Genomic DNA, 18,069 nt, shown 5'->3' on the forward strand with positions numbered 1-18,069 from the left:
ACATAAAACTCCATTGCCCCATTTTGCCATTTCATCAACAAGTTTTATTCTTCATTGGCACACAAAATATTTAGGAGTTATTCCATGTATCTCCTTAAAGAGGCCCTATTTTCAATAATGGTTGAGCATTCAACCATTCCTTTAGAGCCAAGTTATGAATGCAATAAATACAAGTTCAACATCATTACTACCTGTTGTAATCAACCTTGTGAATATAAATTTGACTGGGTTAAGCATAATTCAAATACACATAATCTAGATTTATGTTTCATGACTTTTCGTATTTACTATATAACTATTTACAGATTTTGTTCCTAACACATCTTAGAAGAGACTAAGCTGTGCAGAACTGGAAAAAGGAGAAATTTTATGATTCATCCTGCAAAGAAATATACAAATGGGAGAGTAATATATTCTACAAAGACTGGAAAGAAATACTTACATTAAACTTAATCGTAGTCCCAGTGGGAGCAGCTGTAAAACTACTCGGCCCAAAGAGGGAGCCAGATGTACTACCAAAAGGATTGGAGGTGGTATTTGTAGTACCAAAAAGTCCCCCACTGCTGGTACTTGTTCCAAAATCTGTAAATTACAAAGAAAAAGAAGATGGCAACAGTTTAAGAATCTGTAAGACATCTTGGAATTGGGCTGTGGCACTATAGATGCATTACTTTCACATACTCAAATTTTCTATCTTACAAATTTCCCTAGTATCTTCAAACAGGTATTTCATATAGACACAGATAAAATTCTAGGCTCAAAACTTTGAAGTGAAACAAAATCTAAATCCCTTTGTCAGCTAAATGTCTATAAAGTTCTTGGGTAAATTTGGAAGAAAGTGAAAAAAAAATAGTGCTCTATTTCATCATAAATTTTATTTCATTTCTCCTTTCTTGTTAAAACTACATGCTGAATGAACCAGTCTTTCTGAAAACATCACAACAGACTTCAATAGGGTCACAGTGTATTTTATTTACATAATACATATTACATTAATACAAACACACACACATAACCAAAAAGTTCAAAACATATAAATGGTCCTATTAGGGAAACCAAACAGGTTAATATAAAATTCTGCCCAGAAAAATAATTTAGAAAAATTAGTAGGCATCTTGATTGTTTTATAGAATGAATCCTCTAATTACCTTACTTTTCCAAAAAGCTGAGTTTCAAAAAACTCCATAAAAGTGAATTTAACTGTTATCTAAGGAATATATTTTTCAAAGTAAGAGATATTATTTCTCAAGAAGTTATACAAAGGGTGCCAGAAATGTCAGTAAACAATAAAGTTATCTGCCAGTATTTCATAGTAAGTCAGATCCTAATTACCAATTTAAGAGGAATGTGATTTCTCACTGGCAAACTCTTTTCTAAAAACATGTCCTAAAGTATGGTTTAAGATCAACAGGCACATCTCTTTTGAATTAGCACTTTAGACTGCATTTTACATTGTCATCATTAAGTATTTCAATACCCTACAAACTTTCCCTTTGTGAAATACTGATAGCTGGCTAACTTATTCATTCTGCTATACTTTTGTGCTAAGAATGCATCAACTCACAGAGCACACCTGTTCAACCAATAGTGGTTGCCTCAAAGTACTGTGTGGAGAAGTATCCCTAGGCCACATTTAGACTTAAAGAGAAAGAAACCATCAATTAAAATCATCTGCCATGGATAATGAATGGAAGAGTAACCAGGTCATCTCCAGTATTTGTCATTCCTGCTTTAGTCTCTTATAACAAATGTGAAACAGAGGCAAGGAGGTGCCTCTGCAGTACAATATGGATGACTATACACTCCTCCTTGAAATTCTCCTGTCTTAACAACTATGACATCACTCTGACTTGGCTTTCCATATACTATTTGGTCATTCTATATCAGGAGCCTCTTCCTCTGCATATTCCTTAAATAATAATGCTTCTTAGATTTCCACTCATGGGAAGATGTACCCAACCTCCTCATTTAAAGCCTATTAAACTTTTCAATACATTTTGAAGATTTCCTCTCCCCATGTTTTTGCCATCTGGTAGAGAAAGGAGGTAAATGAACACAGTCAAAAGAAGAAGAAAGAATATATTCAATAAGCAAATCAAATTGTTGAATGCAGAAGTCCAATGATATCCTACTTACTTCCGAAGCCAGTTGGTTTATTTTGTGCAAAGGCATTGTTTTGGGATGAGAAGAGACTAGTCCCTGTACTTGCAGTTCCAAACAAGCTATTTGATGTTCCTGTTGATGTGCCAAACCCAAAGCCAGTGCTTGTGGAAGTAGCTGGCTGACTAAATGAATTAGTACCAAATAATCCTCCTGGGGAGATGGAGAGGGGAAAAAACAGTTAAATAGATGGACTGGAACCACTATATGAAGTCCTATATCAACTACGAATAAACCAACTGTATTCCAAGTAAAACCCCTACCTGGTTTGGTCTGTGAATTTCCAAAGAGGCCTCCAGTATTGTTGCTAGAACCAAATGCAGATGTTCCAAAAGCCCCTCCACTAGTAGTACCAAAACCAGTACCTGAAAAAGCAAAATCCAGGGTCAAAACAAAATCTTAATCAGGTGATCCAATGAAAAAGGATTTTAATATTTCTTAACATTCTGTGTTTCAATACGATCACTGGTCTTCTCTGAAAATAATTTTTTCAAAAGTCCATCATACTACAAATTACAGTCTTGAAATTAAGCATTGTATTCATTGCCTCAGGTTTAAAAAAAAAAGTGAAGAAGTGTGACTTTTCAATAAAGTTATAGATGTTGATGGATTAAAAAAAAAAAGTGCCAACTAAAACCAAAAGGAGTGCAAAGGTAGCTAGTGATTATAAGCTACAAACAAAAGTAAAACAATCAAAATTAAGGTGTTCAATTCTCTCCAGTCACCATACGTTCCACAGTCACTGGGATGGATGGTCCGTATTTAGGAGAGCACTTCAGAATGACCTGGGAAGGGTTTTCAAAATACACATGTTCAGGTTCCAACCTGAGAGTCTAATTCCATAGTTCTAGGACAGAAAATATGTTCTTTAACAAACAAAACAAACAAACAAACAAACAAACAAACAGGGGTGCCTGGGTGGCTCAGTCGGTTAAGCGTCCAACTTCAGCTCAGGTCATGATCTTGCAGTTTGTGGGTTCCAGCCCTGCATTGGGCTCTGTGCTGACAGCTCGGAGCCTAGAACCTGCTTCAGGTTCTGTGTCTCCCTCTCTCTGCCCCTCCCCTGCTTACTCTCTCTCAAAAATAAACATTAAAAAAAATTAAAAAAACAAAAAGCCAACAAAAACAACCCCCCAAAAGTGACTCTGACAGGCACTCTTTATTAAAAACCAAGGACCTGGAGCAACTGGGTATCTCAGTCAGTTAAGCATCCGACTTTGGCTCAGGTCATGATCTCACAGTTCACAAGTTCAAGCCCCAAGTAGGACTCTGTGCTGACAGCTAAAAGCCTGGAGCCTGCTTCGGATTCTGTGTCTCCCTCTCTCTGCCCCTCCCTCACTTGCTCTCTGTTGCTCTCTCTCTCTCTCAAAACTGAATAAACATTAAAAAAAATTTTTTGGGGGGGCGCCTGGGTGGCTCAGTAGGTTAAGCGTCCGACTTCAGCTCAGGTCACGATCTCGCAGTCCGTGAGTTCGAGCCCCGCATCGGGCTCTGGGCTGATGGCTCAGAGCCTGGAGCCTGCTTCCGATTCTGTGTCTCCCTCTCTCTCTGCCTCTCCCCCGTTCATGCTCTGTCTCTCTCTGTCTCAAAAATAAATAAACGTTAAAAAAAAAAAATTAAAAAAAAAATTTTTTAATAATAAAAATAAAATAAAATAAAAATCAAGGACCTAACGGTGCCTCAGTCGGTTAAGCGTCCAAATCTTGGTTTCAGCTCAGGTCATGATCTCACGGCTGGTGAGTCTGAGCCCCGCAGAGGATTCTGTGCTGACAGTGTGGAGCCTGCTTGGGATTCTTGCTCTCTCTCTCTCTGTCTGTCTGCCCCTTCCATGCTCTCTCTCAAAATAAGTAAATACACTTAAACAAGTGAACCATCAAAAGTCAAGGACCTATATGCACAGGGTATTTCAAAAAGAGGTCAGAAGAGTTGAAAAAATTTTCCTCTATTGTTACAACCCTCACCAGTTAAGAGCAAGCTTCTGAGGATTTGCATTAAAACATACTGTTCAAACATTCATCTCCCCTTAAAAAGAGAAAGATAAAAACAAGAACGGGGGGGGGGGGGGGGGGAGGGGGGGGCACCTGGGTCACTCAGTCGGTTGAGTGTCCAAGCCTTGATTTCAGCTCAGGTCTTAATCACAGGGTTGTGAGACTGAGCATGGAGACTGCTTAAGATTCTCTCGCACACCCTCTGCCCCTCTCCCCCATTCATGCATGCTCTCTCTCTTTAAAATAAAAATAAATAGGGGCGCCTAGGTGGCGCAGTCGGTTAAGCGTCCGACTTCAGCCAGGTCACGATCTCGCGGTCCGTGAGTTCGAGCCCCGCGTCAGGCTCTGGGCTGATGGCTCAGAGCCTGGAGCCTGTTTCCGATTCTGTGTCTCCCTCTCTCTTTGCCCCTCCTCCGTTCATGCTCTGTCTCTCTCTGTCCCAAAAATAAATAAAAACGTTGAAAAAAAAATTTAAAATAAAAATAAATATCATACAATAAAAAATAAACAAGACTAGTAAAATGCTGATTGATGAAGCTAGGAAATAACATGAAAGTTCATTATACCATTCTTTCTACTTGTGTAAGTATAAAATTTTTAATTTCAAGTTCAAAAGTGAGTAAGTGGTTGCTACAGGCAACTAGTATCATGTACAATACTGAGTGGAAGGGAAAGTGGATCACAGGAGGGCTGGTGGGGATTAGGGACTTTGATATTTTAACAGTTTTGTCACTGAATATTATTATTCACAGAGCAAATCTCAGAGCAGCTATTCAATAACTGCAATTTTTACTGCAATATAAATAGATTATTTCCTGGCTTAAAAATCTTTTAACACACTGTTAACTTTTTGCTACAAAAACCAATTAATAGGGGTGCCTGGGTGGCTCAGTCAGTTGAGTGACTGACTTTGGCTCAGGTCATGATCTCACAGCTTGTGAGTTCAAGCCCTGCGTCGGGTTCTGTGCTGACAGCTCGGAGCCTGGAGCCTGCTTCGGATTCTGCCCTAACCCACTCGCATTCTGTCTCTGTCTCTCTCAAAAATAAATAAACATTAAAAAAAATTAAAAACAAAACAAAACAAAAACCAATTAAAAAAATATTTCAAGTATGGGGCGCCTGGCTGGCTCTTCAGCAAAGCATGTGACTCTTGGTCTCAAGGTCATGAGTTCAACCCCCATGCTGGGCCTGGAGCCTACATTTCAAGTACCTTTTTATTTTTTATTTTTGAGAGAGAGAGAAAGAGAGAAAGCGAGCGAGCAAGCAAGGGAGGGGCGAGAGAGAGAGACACAGAATCTGAAGCAGGCTTCAGGCTCTAAGCTGTCAACACAGAGCCCAACACAGGACTGGAACCCATGAACCATGAGATCATGACCTGAGCCAAAGTTGGACGCTCAACCGACTGAACCACCCAGGCATCCCACAAGTACCTTCTACTAATGATCAAAGAACCACAGAAACTCAAAACTTATTTCTATTCTCTCAAAAAATTTTAACAAGATCTTATCATCCAATCATTTAAAAAAAAATTTTTTTAAGTTTGAGAGTGAGAGTGAGAGAGAGAGAGTGAGCAAGCAGGGGAAGGGCAGAGAGAGTGGAAGAGAATATCCCAATATATTGGGGCTCAAAGTCACAAACTGTAGATCATGACCTCAGTGGAAACCAAGAGTCTGATGCTCAACCAACTGAGCCACCCAGGCGCCCCTCAGTCTTTTTTAAAATAGAAGTAGTGATGGTGGGCATCTTTATTTGATTTCTTTTTTTTAATGTTTATTTATTTTTGAGAGAGAGTGTGCAGGGGAGGGGCAGAGAGAGAGGGAGACAGAGGATCCAAAGCAGACTCTGTCCTAACAGCAGAGAGCCCAATGTGGGGCTTGAACCCACAAACTAGGAGATCATGACCCGAGCTGAAGTTGGACGCTTAACCGACTGAGCCACCCAGGCACCCCTATCTGGTCATTTTTCAAAGAAAATTTGTTATGAAAACCAAAGTATGAATAAAATTCCTGTCTAAAGCTATCAGAATGGATTTGTTCTTTTAAAAAATGTATTTATTCACGTATAATTAACACACAGTGTTACCCTAGTTTCAGACTTTCATTCGTTTCAGACCCTGTATTTAATAGTCTGCTCTTTTGTCCCTTTTTCCTTTGTTCATTTATTTTGTTTCTTAAATTCCACGTATGAGTGAAATCATATGGTATTTGTCTCTCCCTGACTTATTTCACTTAGCATTATACCTCTAGGTCCATCCACGTTGTTGCAAATGGCAAGATCTCATTCTTTATGACTAAATTTCCATTGTATATATACACATCTTCTTTATCCATTCATTTATTGATGGACACTGGGTTGTTTCTGTATCTTTGCTATCGTAAATAACACTGCAATAAACATAGGGGTACATATATCTTTTCAAATTGGTGTTTTGGTTTTCTTTGGGTGAACATCCAGCAGTGGAATTACTGGATCTTAAGGTAATTTTACTTGTAATTTTTTGAGGAACTTCCTACTGTTTTCCACAGTGGCTGCACCATTTTGCATTACCACCAACAGTGCGCGAGGGTTCCTTTTACTCCATATCCTCGCCAACATTTGTTATATCTTGTGTTTTTTATTTCAGCCATCAGAATGGATTTGTTCTTAATAAGAATAGCTTAATATTTTCCCCCTCTTTTGTTCTTTTGTAAAACTTACTCTGCCCAAATGTTGAAGTTGTGCCAAAGCCACCAGTGCCACCCCCAAAGGGCGTTCCAAATGACTTATTAAACATCTTCAAAATGAGTCTTTGCTTCAGATAGCTGAAAGAAGAAAAAAATATTACTTTTTAAAGACCACAGAATTAATTCTTTCAAAAAATATGTCATTTTACAAGTTGAGGCCCATTCAAACTATAACATAATCTTTAATCTCATTCAATATCCTAAAACTCTATAATGATAAAAGATCTTCTAAAATTAAGCTGAATTATCAGTACCATAATGTGAGATTAAACTTCAGATCCCACCAATAATCAACCATCCCTTTAAAACCATGTTTTTTAACTTTTTTTTTAAAGCTCCCTTTTAATGAAGGATTTAGGTCCACTATGCCAGATCTAGGAGGTTATGCACAATATCCATTAAAAATTACAATGATATTCTGCTATTACAATCACCTGAGAAATTAAAATTTTTGTCAGGCTTTATTTTCTATAGTTTGCATTGCAAAAAGGTTTTTTGCCTTATCATTATTATTATTATTATTATTTTTGGTATATAAAATGTTACAATATTAAATGTTCCTTAAACTATGCATACCCCTCCCCCCATCTCCAAATGCCAGAGAGTCTGGTGCTCTGACATTCTCTTTGAGTCTTACTTCTTAAGACCATTCTTTATGGTCCCCTACTTTTCTCTTTGGAAACATTACAGAAAATCTTTGGTGAAACCCTCCCCACCTCATATGAATGATTCCCCTGCAATATCTAAACTATGTACTTAATGAGTTGGACCAAAGTGTTTCAACAAGTAGAAAAGAGAAGTTTGCTCTCCCCTAGATTTGACCAAAAAACAAGTTAAAGGTATAGTTTATTCCAAAGTAAACACTGTCCCCCTCATAAATTTTCCTTAAACTTAAGATATCTGCTACCACTTACATATCAGCAGACAAGAAAATACTGAGTAAACTATGTATTTTTAATATAAAAACTCAAAAACAGCCAATCGTGCTTATCTGGATTCTGTGACAGGTAGAATGATTTTTCTATTATATACACATGATGGAACAGCTTTTTCTTCTAGTAAAATCATGCCTCATTCATATAATAGAATTAAATACAACATTTGGAAGCACTCCCCACAATGTTCCAGTGTCCCTTTAGTACTTCCAGCTATTCCAACAACCGAAACATTCTGTGCAACATTGGAAAAGATGAAGCTGTCCCTAAATACCTAATGGTTTTACAGAAATCAACATTCTGTCCCCTAAACTCTCCTACAAAAAAAAATTCCAACACTTAATTCTTTATCCACATCCATGAATTTAATAACTCTAATTAAACAAAGCTCAGTGAACCAGTGGTTCAAGAGAGCCACATCAGAATTAGCTGACAAGCTTTTCAAAATAAAACCCCCCAGGCCCTATTCTAGAAATGAGGACCAAAATGTCCAGGGTTAGGATGTAGACATTTGTATTTTGAAAGGTTCAAGTGACTCTAATGCATTCTCGTGGAACTAGAGACTATATTTCATGTAATCATCATTTCTCTTTCAGTAACGAGATCTGCTTGAAGTTTCCTCTCTTCTCAATTTAACAGATGTCACAAAGTGACAGACTGGGCCTTCAGCCTATTAACTGGTAACTCTCCTTTCCAGGGAAAATATTCTTGGAAGCTTAGCAGAAGTCTAGACCTGGCTATGGGTCTATCTATCTATACATTTGTTTTTCAACAGTGCATTCAGAATTGACAGTTGTGCTAGGGGTTAGATGTCTGGACAGTTCCATTTTGACCACAATCCCTCTCATACTGCTGTCTTGAGTCAGAGCCCCTATATGCTCACTTTACTGTATCTGTTGAATAAATTTTTTGACCCATCATCAGCACAGCAAAAAACTGTGAACTGTAATAAAGTTATTACAATAATTTTGTCATCCATTTTCTTATTCACCCCCACAATCAGAAATCTGTTGTTCATGTAAATCTGACATCTACAGAGCAGACATGTCCGGATTTAAAAGCCAAGTAATAGTTTTCCTCTGTGACATTCATCCTTATGTTGAAGATTTTAATGTTTATTTGGGTTTCATAGTACTGAATTCTACAGACCAAACCCACAGCTCCATAACAATCAAAATTTGTTTTTAATAATCTTATCCTAACAAAAACCTAACCTCACACATATATTTCACAAAGGGATTTTAAGTAGCAATAAAATACCCTGGAAAACACCTAACAGTATATAGGCTCTTATATATTATCTCAACAATCCTAATATGATGGTATTATGTATCACTACCTGTACTTTCAGGATGAAAAAAACAGGATCAAGTGTTTACCAAATTTCCCAAGGTCAAAGAAGTAGTAAGTGGAAAAACCTCAGTTTAACCTATCTTCTGACTCCCCATAGATACCCTCAATCCTAGGAGAGAACATACTAAGCAACAAACAATAACGTGTTCAGTGTTAAGGAAATTCATCTGTTCCAGACTCAAGAATGAGGGGCAATGCCGGTAACAAAATCTAATTTAGACTCCTAGAATAAAAGCTTCTCATTCAAGCTCAGCCTATCTTTTTGACTCAAGGATGAGAGACAATGCTGGAACCAAAATCCAATTTGGATTCCTAGAATAAAAGCTTCTCACTCAAGCTCAGCCTATCTTTTTGGTTCTGGACACAATTAGCTTGGCTTAATCTCAAACCTGATCATACTGGGACTTAAATTGGTTTTTTTTTAATTATCACCATGGAAACAAACCAAGATTTTTGCAAATGACCTCATGATTTTCATTACAATTGGCAGAAACTGAATAATTTACCTCTCTGCCCTTCAAATAAATCATTTTCCTGCCTATGTTATGAAATCTCAGTGACTCAATGAAAGATGCCCCCTTCCTTACACTTACTCCTTCCAAACAACCTAATTCATTCTTCAAAACCTAGCTCAAATGTCATCTCTTCTATAAGCCTTTCCTAACTTCCTCTAACAATTAGTCATTCTGCTGGGCTTACACAGCTCGTAATGATTTGTTTACAAGTATCCATGTTGACTCTGACTATAGCGGACACTGTTATAATACCAACTACACAGATCTCCGTTCAAGACCGAAGGATTTGTTGTCCCAGCTGCTGAGAAGTACTACCGAAAGATAACCCTCAGTTGTCAGTCCTGTTCAGAACTGCCTCTGCTGAAGAGCTACCTTACCGAATGTCATATCCTCTTCCTAGGACTAGCCCATATGCAAAATCAGGCCTCTTCACTCCAACTAAGGGTAACTTTAAAGGCTCTTCCTGGCTTCACATTCTCCACAGGATTGGTTGAGTCCTTCATTAAGATCGTATCACAACTCAATTTCCTCTTCTCTCCCAACGTGCTGATCCTAAGAGCACTGTCTAATAAAACTCATGCAGGACTACCTCCAGTTCAGAGTCTGCTGCCCAGGGAGCTCACCTTCTGACATCTCCAACTCTCCCCAATACACAATGAACTTGTCTGGGTAATGGACAGTATCATTTGTTTACTATCCCAGAACCTAACGTAGGGTCTGAAACATACAGTTGACCTTTAAATAATGCAGTAGGTGTTCTAACTTTTGACTCCCCCAAAACTTAAGTACTTAATAACCCACTATTGACTGGAAGCCTTACCAATAACAAACAGTTGTTTAACACATATTTTGTATGTTATATGTATCATGTACTGCATTCTTTTTCAAAAATATTTATTTGAGAGAGAGAGCTAAAGAGCACATGCACACACACAAAGGAGGGGCAGGGAAAGAGAGAATCCCAAGCAGGCTCTGTGCTGCCAATGCAGAGCCCGACTCAGGACTCAATCTTACGAACCGAACCGTGAGACCATGACCTGAGCCAAAATCAAGAGTCAGATGCTTAACCGACTCAGTCCCCCAGGCGCCCATACTTACTGCATCCTTACAGTAAAGTGAGCTAGGGAAAAGAAAATGTTAAAGTCATAAGAGAAAATACATTTACAGTACTCTCATATTTATTGAAATAATGCCACATGTAAGTGGACATGTGCAGTTAAAACGCTTGTTCAAGGGTAAACTGTACTCATTTTCTAAATTAATGACAATCACCACTTAAGTGTTTTTTATGTTGTGTTTTGTTTTTAAGAGAGAGAACACAAGAGGGGGAGGGGAAGAGAGAGGGAGATGAGGATCCAAAGCAGATTCTGCGCCAACAGACTGACAGTAGTGAGCCGGATGCAGGGCTCGAACTCACAAACCATGAGATCATGACCTGAGCTGAAATCAGACTCTTAACCCACTGGGCCACCCAGGTGCCCCTAGTGTTTTTTAAGCACAGGCTGAATGATCAAGGTACTTTAGAAGTAACTTCTAACTTAAAATCATGTTTCATGAATTCTCACAACAAAAGAAAGCCATGGAAGGGAAGATTCTTGGTAGAATCTGTCATTTAATTAAGAGGTTGCAAAAAGGAAGCAATCACAAAAGGCTGGATACGACTGGCAGACAATTCTTTGTTTGACCTGTTATAAATATGGCATATTTCACATATACCTAAGTATGCATGTATATAGAAATGTTTGTGTGTGTATGTATACATTAGCTCAAACTAGCTGATAACATTTAAAACAGGGTTATGGCAGAAAAATAGATTTGGGGCCTCTCATAAAAAAACCTAATGATTAAGCAAACTAGAACTGCAATCAACCAATAACAGCCTGGAGTTTTAGTAGCAAATGTCCCCTTTGGTAAGAGCCATATAATCTTTAATCTCCAATGTGCCACAATACCTACCCAACATCACTTATTTCCATCAGCTGCCTGGCCTCAACAGATTTTGAGTTTGTAACTTCTGATATAACCTGAGAAAGGACCCACACATTTAAAACTGGAAGATCAGGTAAGTGCCAAGAAGCACAAGTCGTCAAAATTAGGTCAGAATCTGAGCAGGAAATGTGAGGGAAAATTTGTGGGTATTTAGAATCTGAACTGGACCATAGGGAATTAGAAAGAGGGGAAATGAGCACCAGATAAATAAGGTACACAGGTTAAGAATGGGTATTTGTGTACCTATCTTATCTGGCCTTTTATTTTAATATCAAAGGCCAGCTTCCCTCATATGATAAGCATATAATATACTTATCAGCATAAACATATAATGTACTTATCAGTTCATTAGGTAGTGATGTAATTAACCTTAAATTACCCAACTAAAGGAATAAACCAGAGCACTCCACTACATACGTACCCAGAATATGGTATATCAAGAATAGGACACCACCAGAACATTTGGACAAAGTTACCCCTATGAGAGTTATTTCAAGGAAAACATGCTTAATGAAAAAAGCAAACTGCAAAAAGATACACTTGGCAGCTTACGTACAATAGAAAAAACAATACACTGTTATTTATGGATATGTACATACATAGTCAAAGTAAAGAGGGAGACTAGAAAAAATACATTAAAGTGGTTGCCTCTAGAGAAAGGAAGGTAAATGAGACATCGGGCAGAGAGAATTTGGAGGACCCAAACTTTTCCATCATGTTTATTTCCTCTATTAAAGCAACAACAAAAGATCTAGATGACGTAGACAGATATCTGCACTAACTCTATTTTTCCATTAAAAAAATAAAAGTAAGGGGGTGCCAGGGTGGCTCATTGGTTAAGCGTCTGACTCTTGATTTCAGCTCATGTCATGATCCCAGGGTCGTGGGATTAAGCCTTGTGTTGGGCTCTGAGCTGAGCGTGGAGCCTCCCTAGAAATTTCTCTTTCTCTCCCTTTCTCCCCTGCTTGCACCCTCTCTCAAAAAATAAACAAACAAATAAATAATGAATTATCTCACATAAACCTCCCAAGAATCCAAAGAGGTAGGTATTTTTATCCATATTTTACAGTGGTGAAATTGAGGCACAAGAAGTCACTTGCCAAGGACCACAAAGCTATTTTTGACTCCACAAAGCTACTTTTTTTATTTTGAGAGAGCATGCACACAAGGTGGGGGAGGGACTGAGGGGGGGGGGGGGAGAGAATCCCAAGCAGGCTCCGTGCTGCCATTGCAGAGCCCAACACAGGGCTCGATCTCTCGGAACTGTGAGATCATGACCTGAGCAGAAACCAAGTGTCAGACGCTTAACCCACTAAGCCACCCAGGCGCCCCTCCACAAAGCTACTTTTGACTATTAGCTGTGCATACAGAGCCTAGAGCTCCTAGACAATGAACTAAAAGGAAAAATCGCTTTGCATTCATTAAATAAGGAAGCTATAACCCCCAAATTTGGCAATTGTGATCTAGCACTATCAGGAGAAAGAGGCACTTCTCTGGCAAACGTGAGATTTCTGGTCATCAGAAAGGTAACCGCTCTTATGGATTGACAATTTATATCACCTAGATGAACTTTCCTCCAAAGATTAACTACTTCATGGGTGGATTTATCTACACTCATTATAGGGTTTTTTTTGGATAAGACATATTTGGAAAGAAAAAATTAAAATGAAATAGTGCCATACAGAAAAAGACAATGCCCTTAAATTTACTTTGTTCTCTGTGTTACATCTTTTAATTAATAATTCAGACTGTCAGATACAAGAAAGAGGCAGCTTTAATAACAGACATCAGTGTCCAGTATTCCCCCACTGTCCCAAATAAAGCTTAATAACCTGACATATCTCCAACTTTTATGAGCTTTGTGAACTCTGGGCATGACAAAACTTAGTCGTCTTTCAGAAAAGTGGTGCACAGACCCTAAAACATGGTTACAACCCAGCAATTGCCAATTTTGAGTGGCATCTGAATGACTAAGCAAGCTTGCTGCTCTCTGACAACAGAAAGTTACACAACTGGGAAGTAATTTTTCCTTTCCCCTTCACTGAGTTCCTTTGTACCAAACTCAGTAAAGAGCAAGAACAATAAATAATTGTTAGATGAATGAACTAGTACTTCTCAGTTTATAAAGTACTTTTTCATTTATCCTTTCTTCTAATCTTCACAAAAATACTAGAATACTCTGGTGGGAATTATCATCCAGAGTTAAACTGAAAGGAAAAATGTTCACTTTTGCCTTGAATGGGAGAGGAAGGATGGAGAGTCAGCTAGAATTCCAGAAGTTGACGTAGTCTTAATCACCTAATATCACATCCCAGCAAAACCATCTGCTATCTTCTTGTTTTACTGTATCCCTATGATCAATCCCAGATCAAGTCATTCCTTTTATTAGAACATTCGTTTTTCTCCCCTAAAAACTATGTCCCTTTTTTTTTTTCCCTAAAAATTGCTGTTCAGGGGTCCCTGGCTGGTTCAGTCAGTAGAGAATGTGACTCTTGATCTCGGAATTGTTAAGTTTGAGCCCCATGGTGGGTGTAGCAATTACTTAAAAAAAAGAAAATCTTAAAAAAATTTTTAAATAAAAATTGCCATTCAAGCCTCACCTACTTCACACTGTCTTAGATTAGACCCTTCAGACTCTTATCAGTATGAAAACATATCCCCACCCCTCTCCCTTTCCAAACCCGATTACATAATTACAAACTAATACCTCCCAGCTGCTTTTAGTTATGCAATATATTTGTTGTCATACCTGCCACTTGAGTGTATGAGTTGTTTGCCGCTCTAGTAAAAAGCATCTGGATTTTGCTCAATATCTTCCATTAGGCTGTAAATTAATTAAAAATAGTCTATATTATCTAATACAACTCCTTTCTTCACAGTGCTGAGCACCATTTTTCATCCTCTTAACATAACGTTCATTTTATAAAGTAGTGAAGAGTACATTAGCTTTGGAGTGAGACAAATCTGTATTTAAAACTCTCCGCCACCTACTATCTTTGCAATTTTCTGTAAATCTAAAATTAATTCAAAATTTAAAGTTAAAAAAGGAATTTAAACCACCCTGCCACTTGGTACTGTGTAACTGTATTTGTCATAATATTCAACCTCTTAGATCTCAATTTCTACAATTAAACAATAGGGATTATCTGGCCTACACTAAAGGACAAAAAGGTCTCAAACTAGAGCGCCTCAAAGGCAGGGTTTATTTTTTTTTTTAAGTAATCGCTACACCCAAAATGAGACTTGAACTTATAACCCCAAAAGAGATGTGCTCCAGTGACTGAACCAGCCAGAGGCCCCAAAAGCAGGTTTTTCTTTAGCTTTTCAAAATATATTTTACAATATTCTTAAAGTGTAAATTAATTTCCCCTCCCTCTAAGCCTTGACTGCTCAATGCCTCGTTAAAAAACCACACATAAAATGATTTCCCAATACTTCACTGTCACCTACTGACCATTTAATACAACCATAAAATATCACTGTAAACAACAAAAACAAACACCCCCTCCACACACAACACACACACACACACACAGGTCACTCTGATCACTCACTCTCTTCCACTCAACTCACATCCTTATCCTTAGTCTTATTCCCAACAGGACACCTTTAATCTACAAATCCATTCACCTATTTCTTCCTAAGAAGCTTAATCCACCAAGAAGGGTTAGGTGTGTAGATATCAGAAATCTGTGTCAAAGCAGCATGTGGAAGCAAGGTATGAAGCAATTACTAACTGCAAAATGCATTCATGGAGGATGAACTGTTCCCTTCCTGAAAAAGTTCTAATTCACTCAGTTCTTTCTTCCTTTGATTAGTGGCTTTTAAGTATTTTTAGCTATGGAACCCAGTACATAAAACAGACATAAGGAGAAGCTGCTCTAGCTGAAGTAAAGAATAGGTACAGTAGAACCCTACCAGCTGAGCCCTCTCAAAGAAGCTTAGGGCTGTAGGAACCAGTGTGAAAAATCATTGTCCTTTCTAGATTAGTGGTTCTTTTTTTTTTTAATTTACATCCAAATTAGTTAGCATATATTGCAATAATGATTTCAGGAGTAGAATTCAGTGATTCATCCCCCATGTGTAACACCCAGTGCTCATCCCAACAAGTGCCCTCCTTAATGCCCCTTGCCCATTTAGCCCATCCCCCACCCCACAACCCCTCCAGCCACCCTGTTTGTTCTCTGTACTTTAGAGTCTGTTTTGTCCTCCTCCCTGTTTTTATATTAATTTTGCTTCCCTTCCGTTATGTTCATCTGTTTTGTATCTTAAATTCCATATATGAGTGAAGTCATATATTTGTCTTTCTCTAATTTCACTTAGCATAATACACTCTAGTTCCATCCATGTTGTTGCAAATGTAGATTAATGGTTCTGAAAGTGAGGTCTGAAGGCCCCTAAAAGTCTCTGAGACCTCTTCGAGGATGTCCACGAAGTCAAAACTATTTTCATAATAATACTAAAACATTAACTTTCTTTTTTTAAACTGTACTAACCTCAGCACTGAGTTGCAAAACCAATGATACATAAAACTGCTGGAACCGGGGCACCTGGGTGGCTCAGTCAGTTAAGCAGTTAAGCATCTCACTTCAGCTCAGGTCATGATCTTGTGGTTTGTGGTTTGAGCCCCGCGTCAGGCTCTGTGCTGACAGCTCAGAGCCTGGAGCCTGCTTCAGATTCTGTGGGTCTCTCTCTCTCTCTGTGCCCCTCCCCTGCTTGTGCTCTGTCTCTCTCTCTCCACTCCCCCCTCAAAAATAAGTAAACATTGAAAAAAATATTTAAAACAAACCTGCTATTTCGTGCTGGAACCTGAGCATGAATCAGGACAATGACCCAAGCTCTAAAATAGTCACTAAATTCTTCACTGCCACCCACTTACAGCACACAAAAAAAAATCCATTTTCACTTGAATGCCTTTGATGAAGCAGTAAAAACTGATTGTATTAATTCTTGATATTTCAGCATACATCTTTTTTAAAAATGTTTATTTATTTTGAGAAAGAGTGTGGGAATGAGTGAGGGAGGGGCGGAGAGAGATGGAGAGAGAGAATCCAAGCAGGCTCCAGATCCCACAAATCTCAAGTTCATGACATGAACCGAAATCAAGAGTCGGATTTTTTTTTCTTTTTTTTAATGTTTATTTTTGAGAGAGAGACAGAGCACAAGCAGGGAAGAGGCAGAGAGAAAGAGACACAGAATCTGAAGGAGGCTCCAGGCTCCTCTGTCAGCACAGAGCCCGACTCGGGGTTGGAACTCATGGACCGCAAGATCATGACCTAAAGATGAAGTCAGATGCTTAACCAACTGAGCCACCCAAGTGTCTCACATCTTTTTAATACTCCGTGATTATTCTTTGAGATGAAATGGGAAATACTCAAAAGCACTTCTTGTAAATGGAAACACAAGGGCTATCTCAAAGAAAAACACTTGTGTGATTACCTGAGTAGAAAGCTGAACCAGCTGATTTTTTTCATGAAACACCATTTTTACTTCAGAGAATAAACGATAAACTATGGTTACTCAGACTTGAAACAAAAAATTAGAATTATGTCTACAACTATGAGCTTGCCAACTTCCCAATTCTTAGAAGACTTAGCTGATGAGATGGGTGGAAATGTTAACAACTGTATAATTAAATTTGTCAACATTTGGAAGAGGTGCATAACCCAGTGAACCAATAATTTCTAAATGATCAATGTATGAAGTCATAAAATCATGCATGGTAAACATTCAAAGTACAAGACAGACCAATGAATTTTAATGTAACACTGTACAAAAGTTCAATAATATGGTTTCAGATTCCATATTGCAACAAATCTTTAGAAACGTGTTAAGTATAGTGTCAAAGGAGAATACCTACAATTACTTGAAAAGGTTATTAAAACATTCCTCCCTTTCCCACCCTTTTCTGTATGAGGCAGGATTTTCTTAACATACTTCAACCAAAACAACTTATCAACTATCTAATGCAAAAGATCTGCAAATCCAGTGGTCCTCTATTAAGCCTGACATCAAAGAGATTTACAAACATATAAAACCCCACTCTTGGGGTTCATTTTTTAAATGAAATTGTTAACAAATGAGATTATTTCTTTAAGTCAATAAATCTTTAAAACTTTTAATTTCTATGGGGTACCTGGGTAACTCAGTCGGTTATGCGTCCAACTTTGGCTCAGGTCATGATCTCACAGCTCAGGAGTTCAGGCCCAGTGTCAGGCTCTGTGCTGACAGCTCAGAGCCTGGAGCCGGCTTCGGATTCTGTGTCTCCCTCTCCCTCTGCCCCTTCCCCGCTCACCCTGTCTCTCTGTCTCTTTGTCTCTCTCTCTCAAAAATAAATAAATATTTAAAAAAAATTTTTTTTAATTTTAATTTTCTAGTACAGTAAATAAGAGTAGATATAACCCAT

General features: G+C 38.2%; 1 protein-coding gene across 8 annotated transcripts in view; it reads right to left on the minus strand.

Annotated features, from left to right (window-relative positions):
• NUP98 (nucleoporin 98 and 96 precursor) overlaps positions 1-18,069 on the minus strand; it is a 118,819-nt gene that overhangs the window by 97,401 nt on the left and 3,349 nt on the right. For 7 of the 8 annotated variants that reach the window (XM_045038799.1, XM_011286593.4, XM_011286592.4 and 4 more), the window contains exons 2-5: positions 6,846-6,949; positions 2,424-2,525; positions 2,137-2,313; positions 443-582 (exon numbers count right to left, since the gene is read on the minus strand). In XM_045038799.1, coding sequence (XP_044894734.1) covers positions 443-582; positions 2,137-2,313; positions 2,424-2,525; positions 6,846-6,921 — 495 coding nt within the window. In that variant the 5' untranslated portion in view covers positions 6,922-6,949. Of the gene's footprint in view, positions 1-442; positions 583-2,136; positions 2,314-2,423; positions 2,526-6,845; positions 6,950-14,412; positions 14,488-18,069 lie in introns of all 8 variants that reach the window. The other variant, XM_011286590.4, reaches the window with a different exon arrangement.

Source organism: Felis catus, chromosome D1 (genome assembly GCF_018350175.1).
Source record: "Felis catus isolate Fca126 chromosome D1, F.catus_Fca126_mat1.0, whole genome shotgun sequence".
NCBI classification, from domain to species: Eukaryota; Metazoa; Chordata; class Mammalia; order Carnivora; family Felidae; genus Felis; species Felis catus.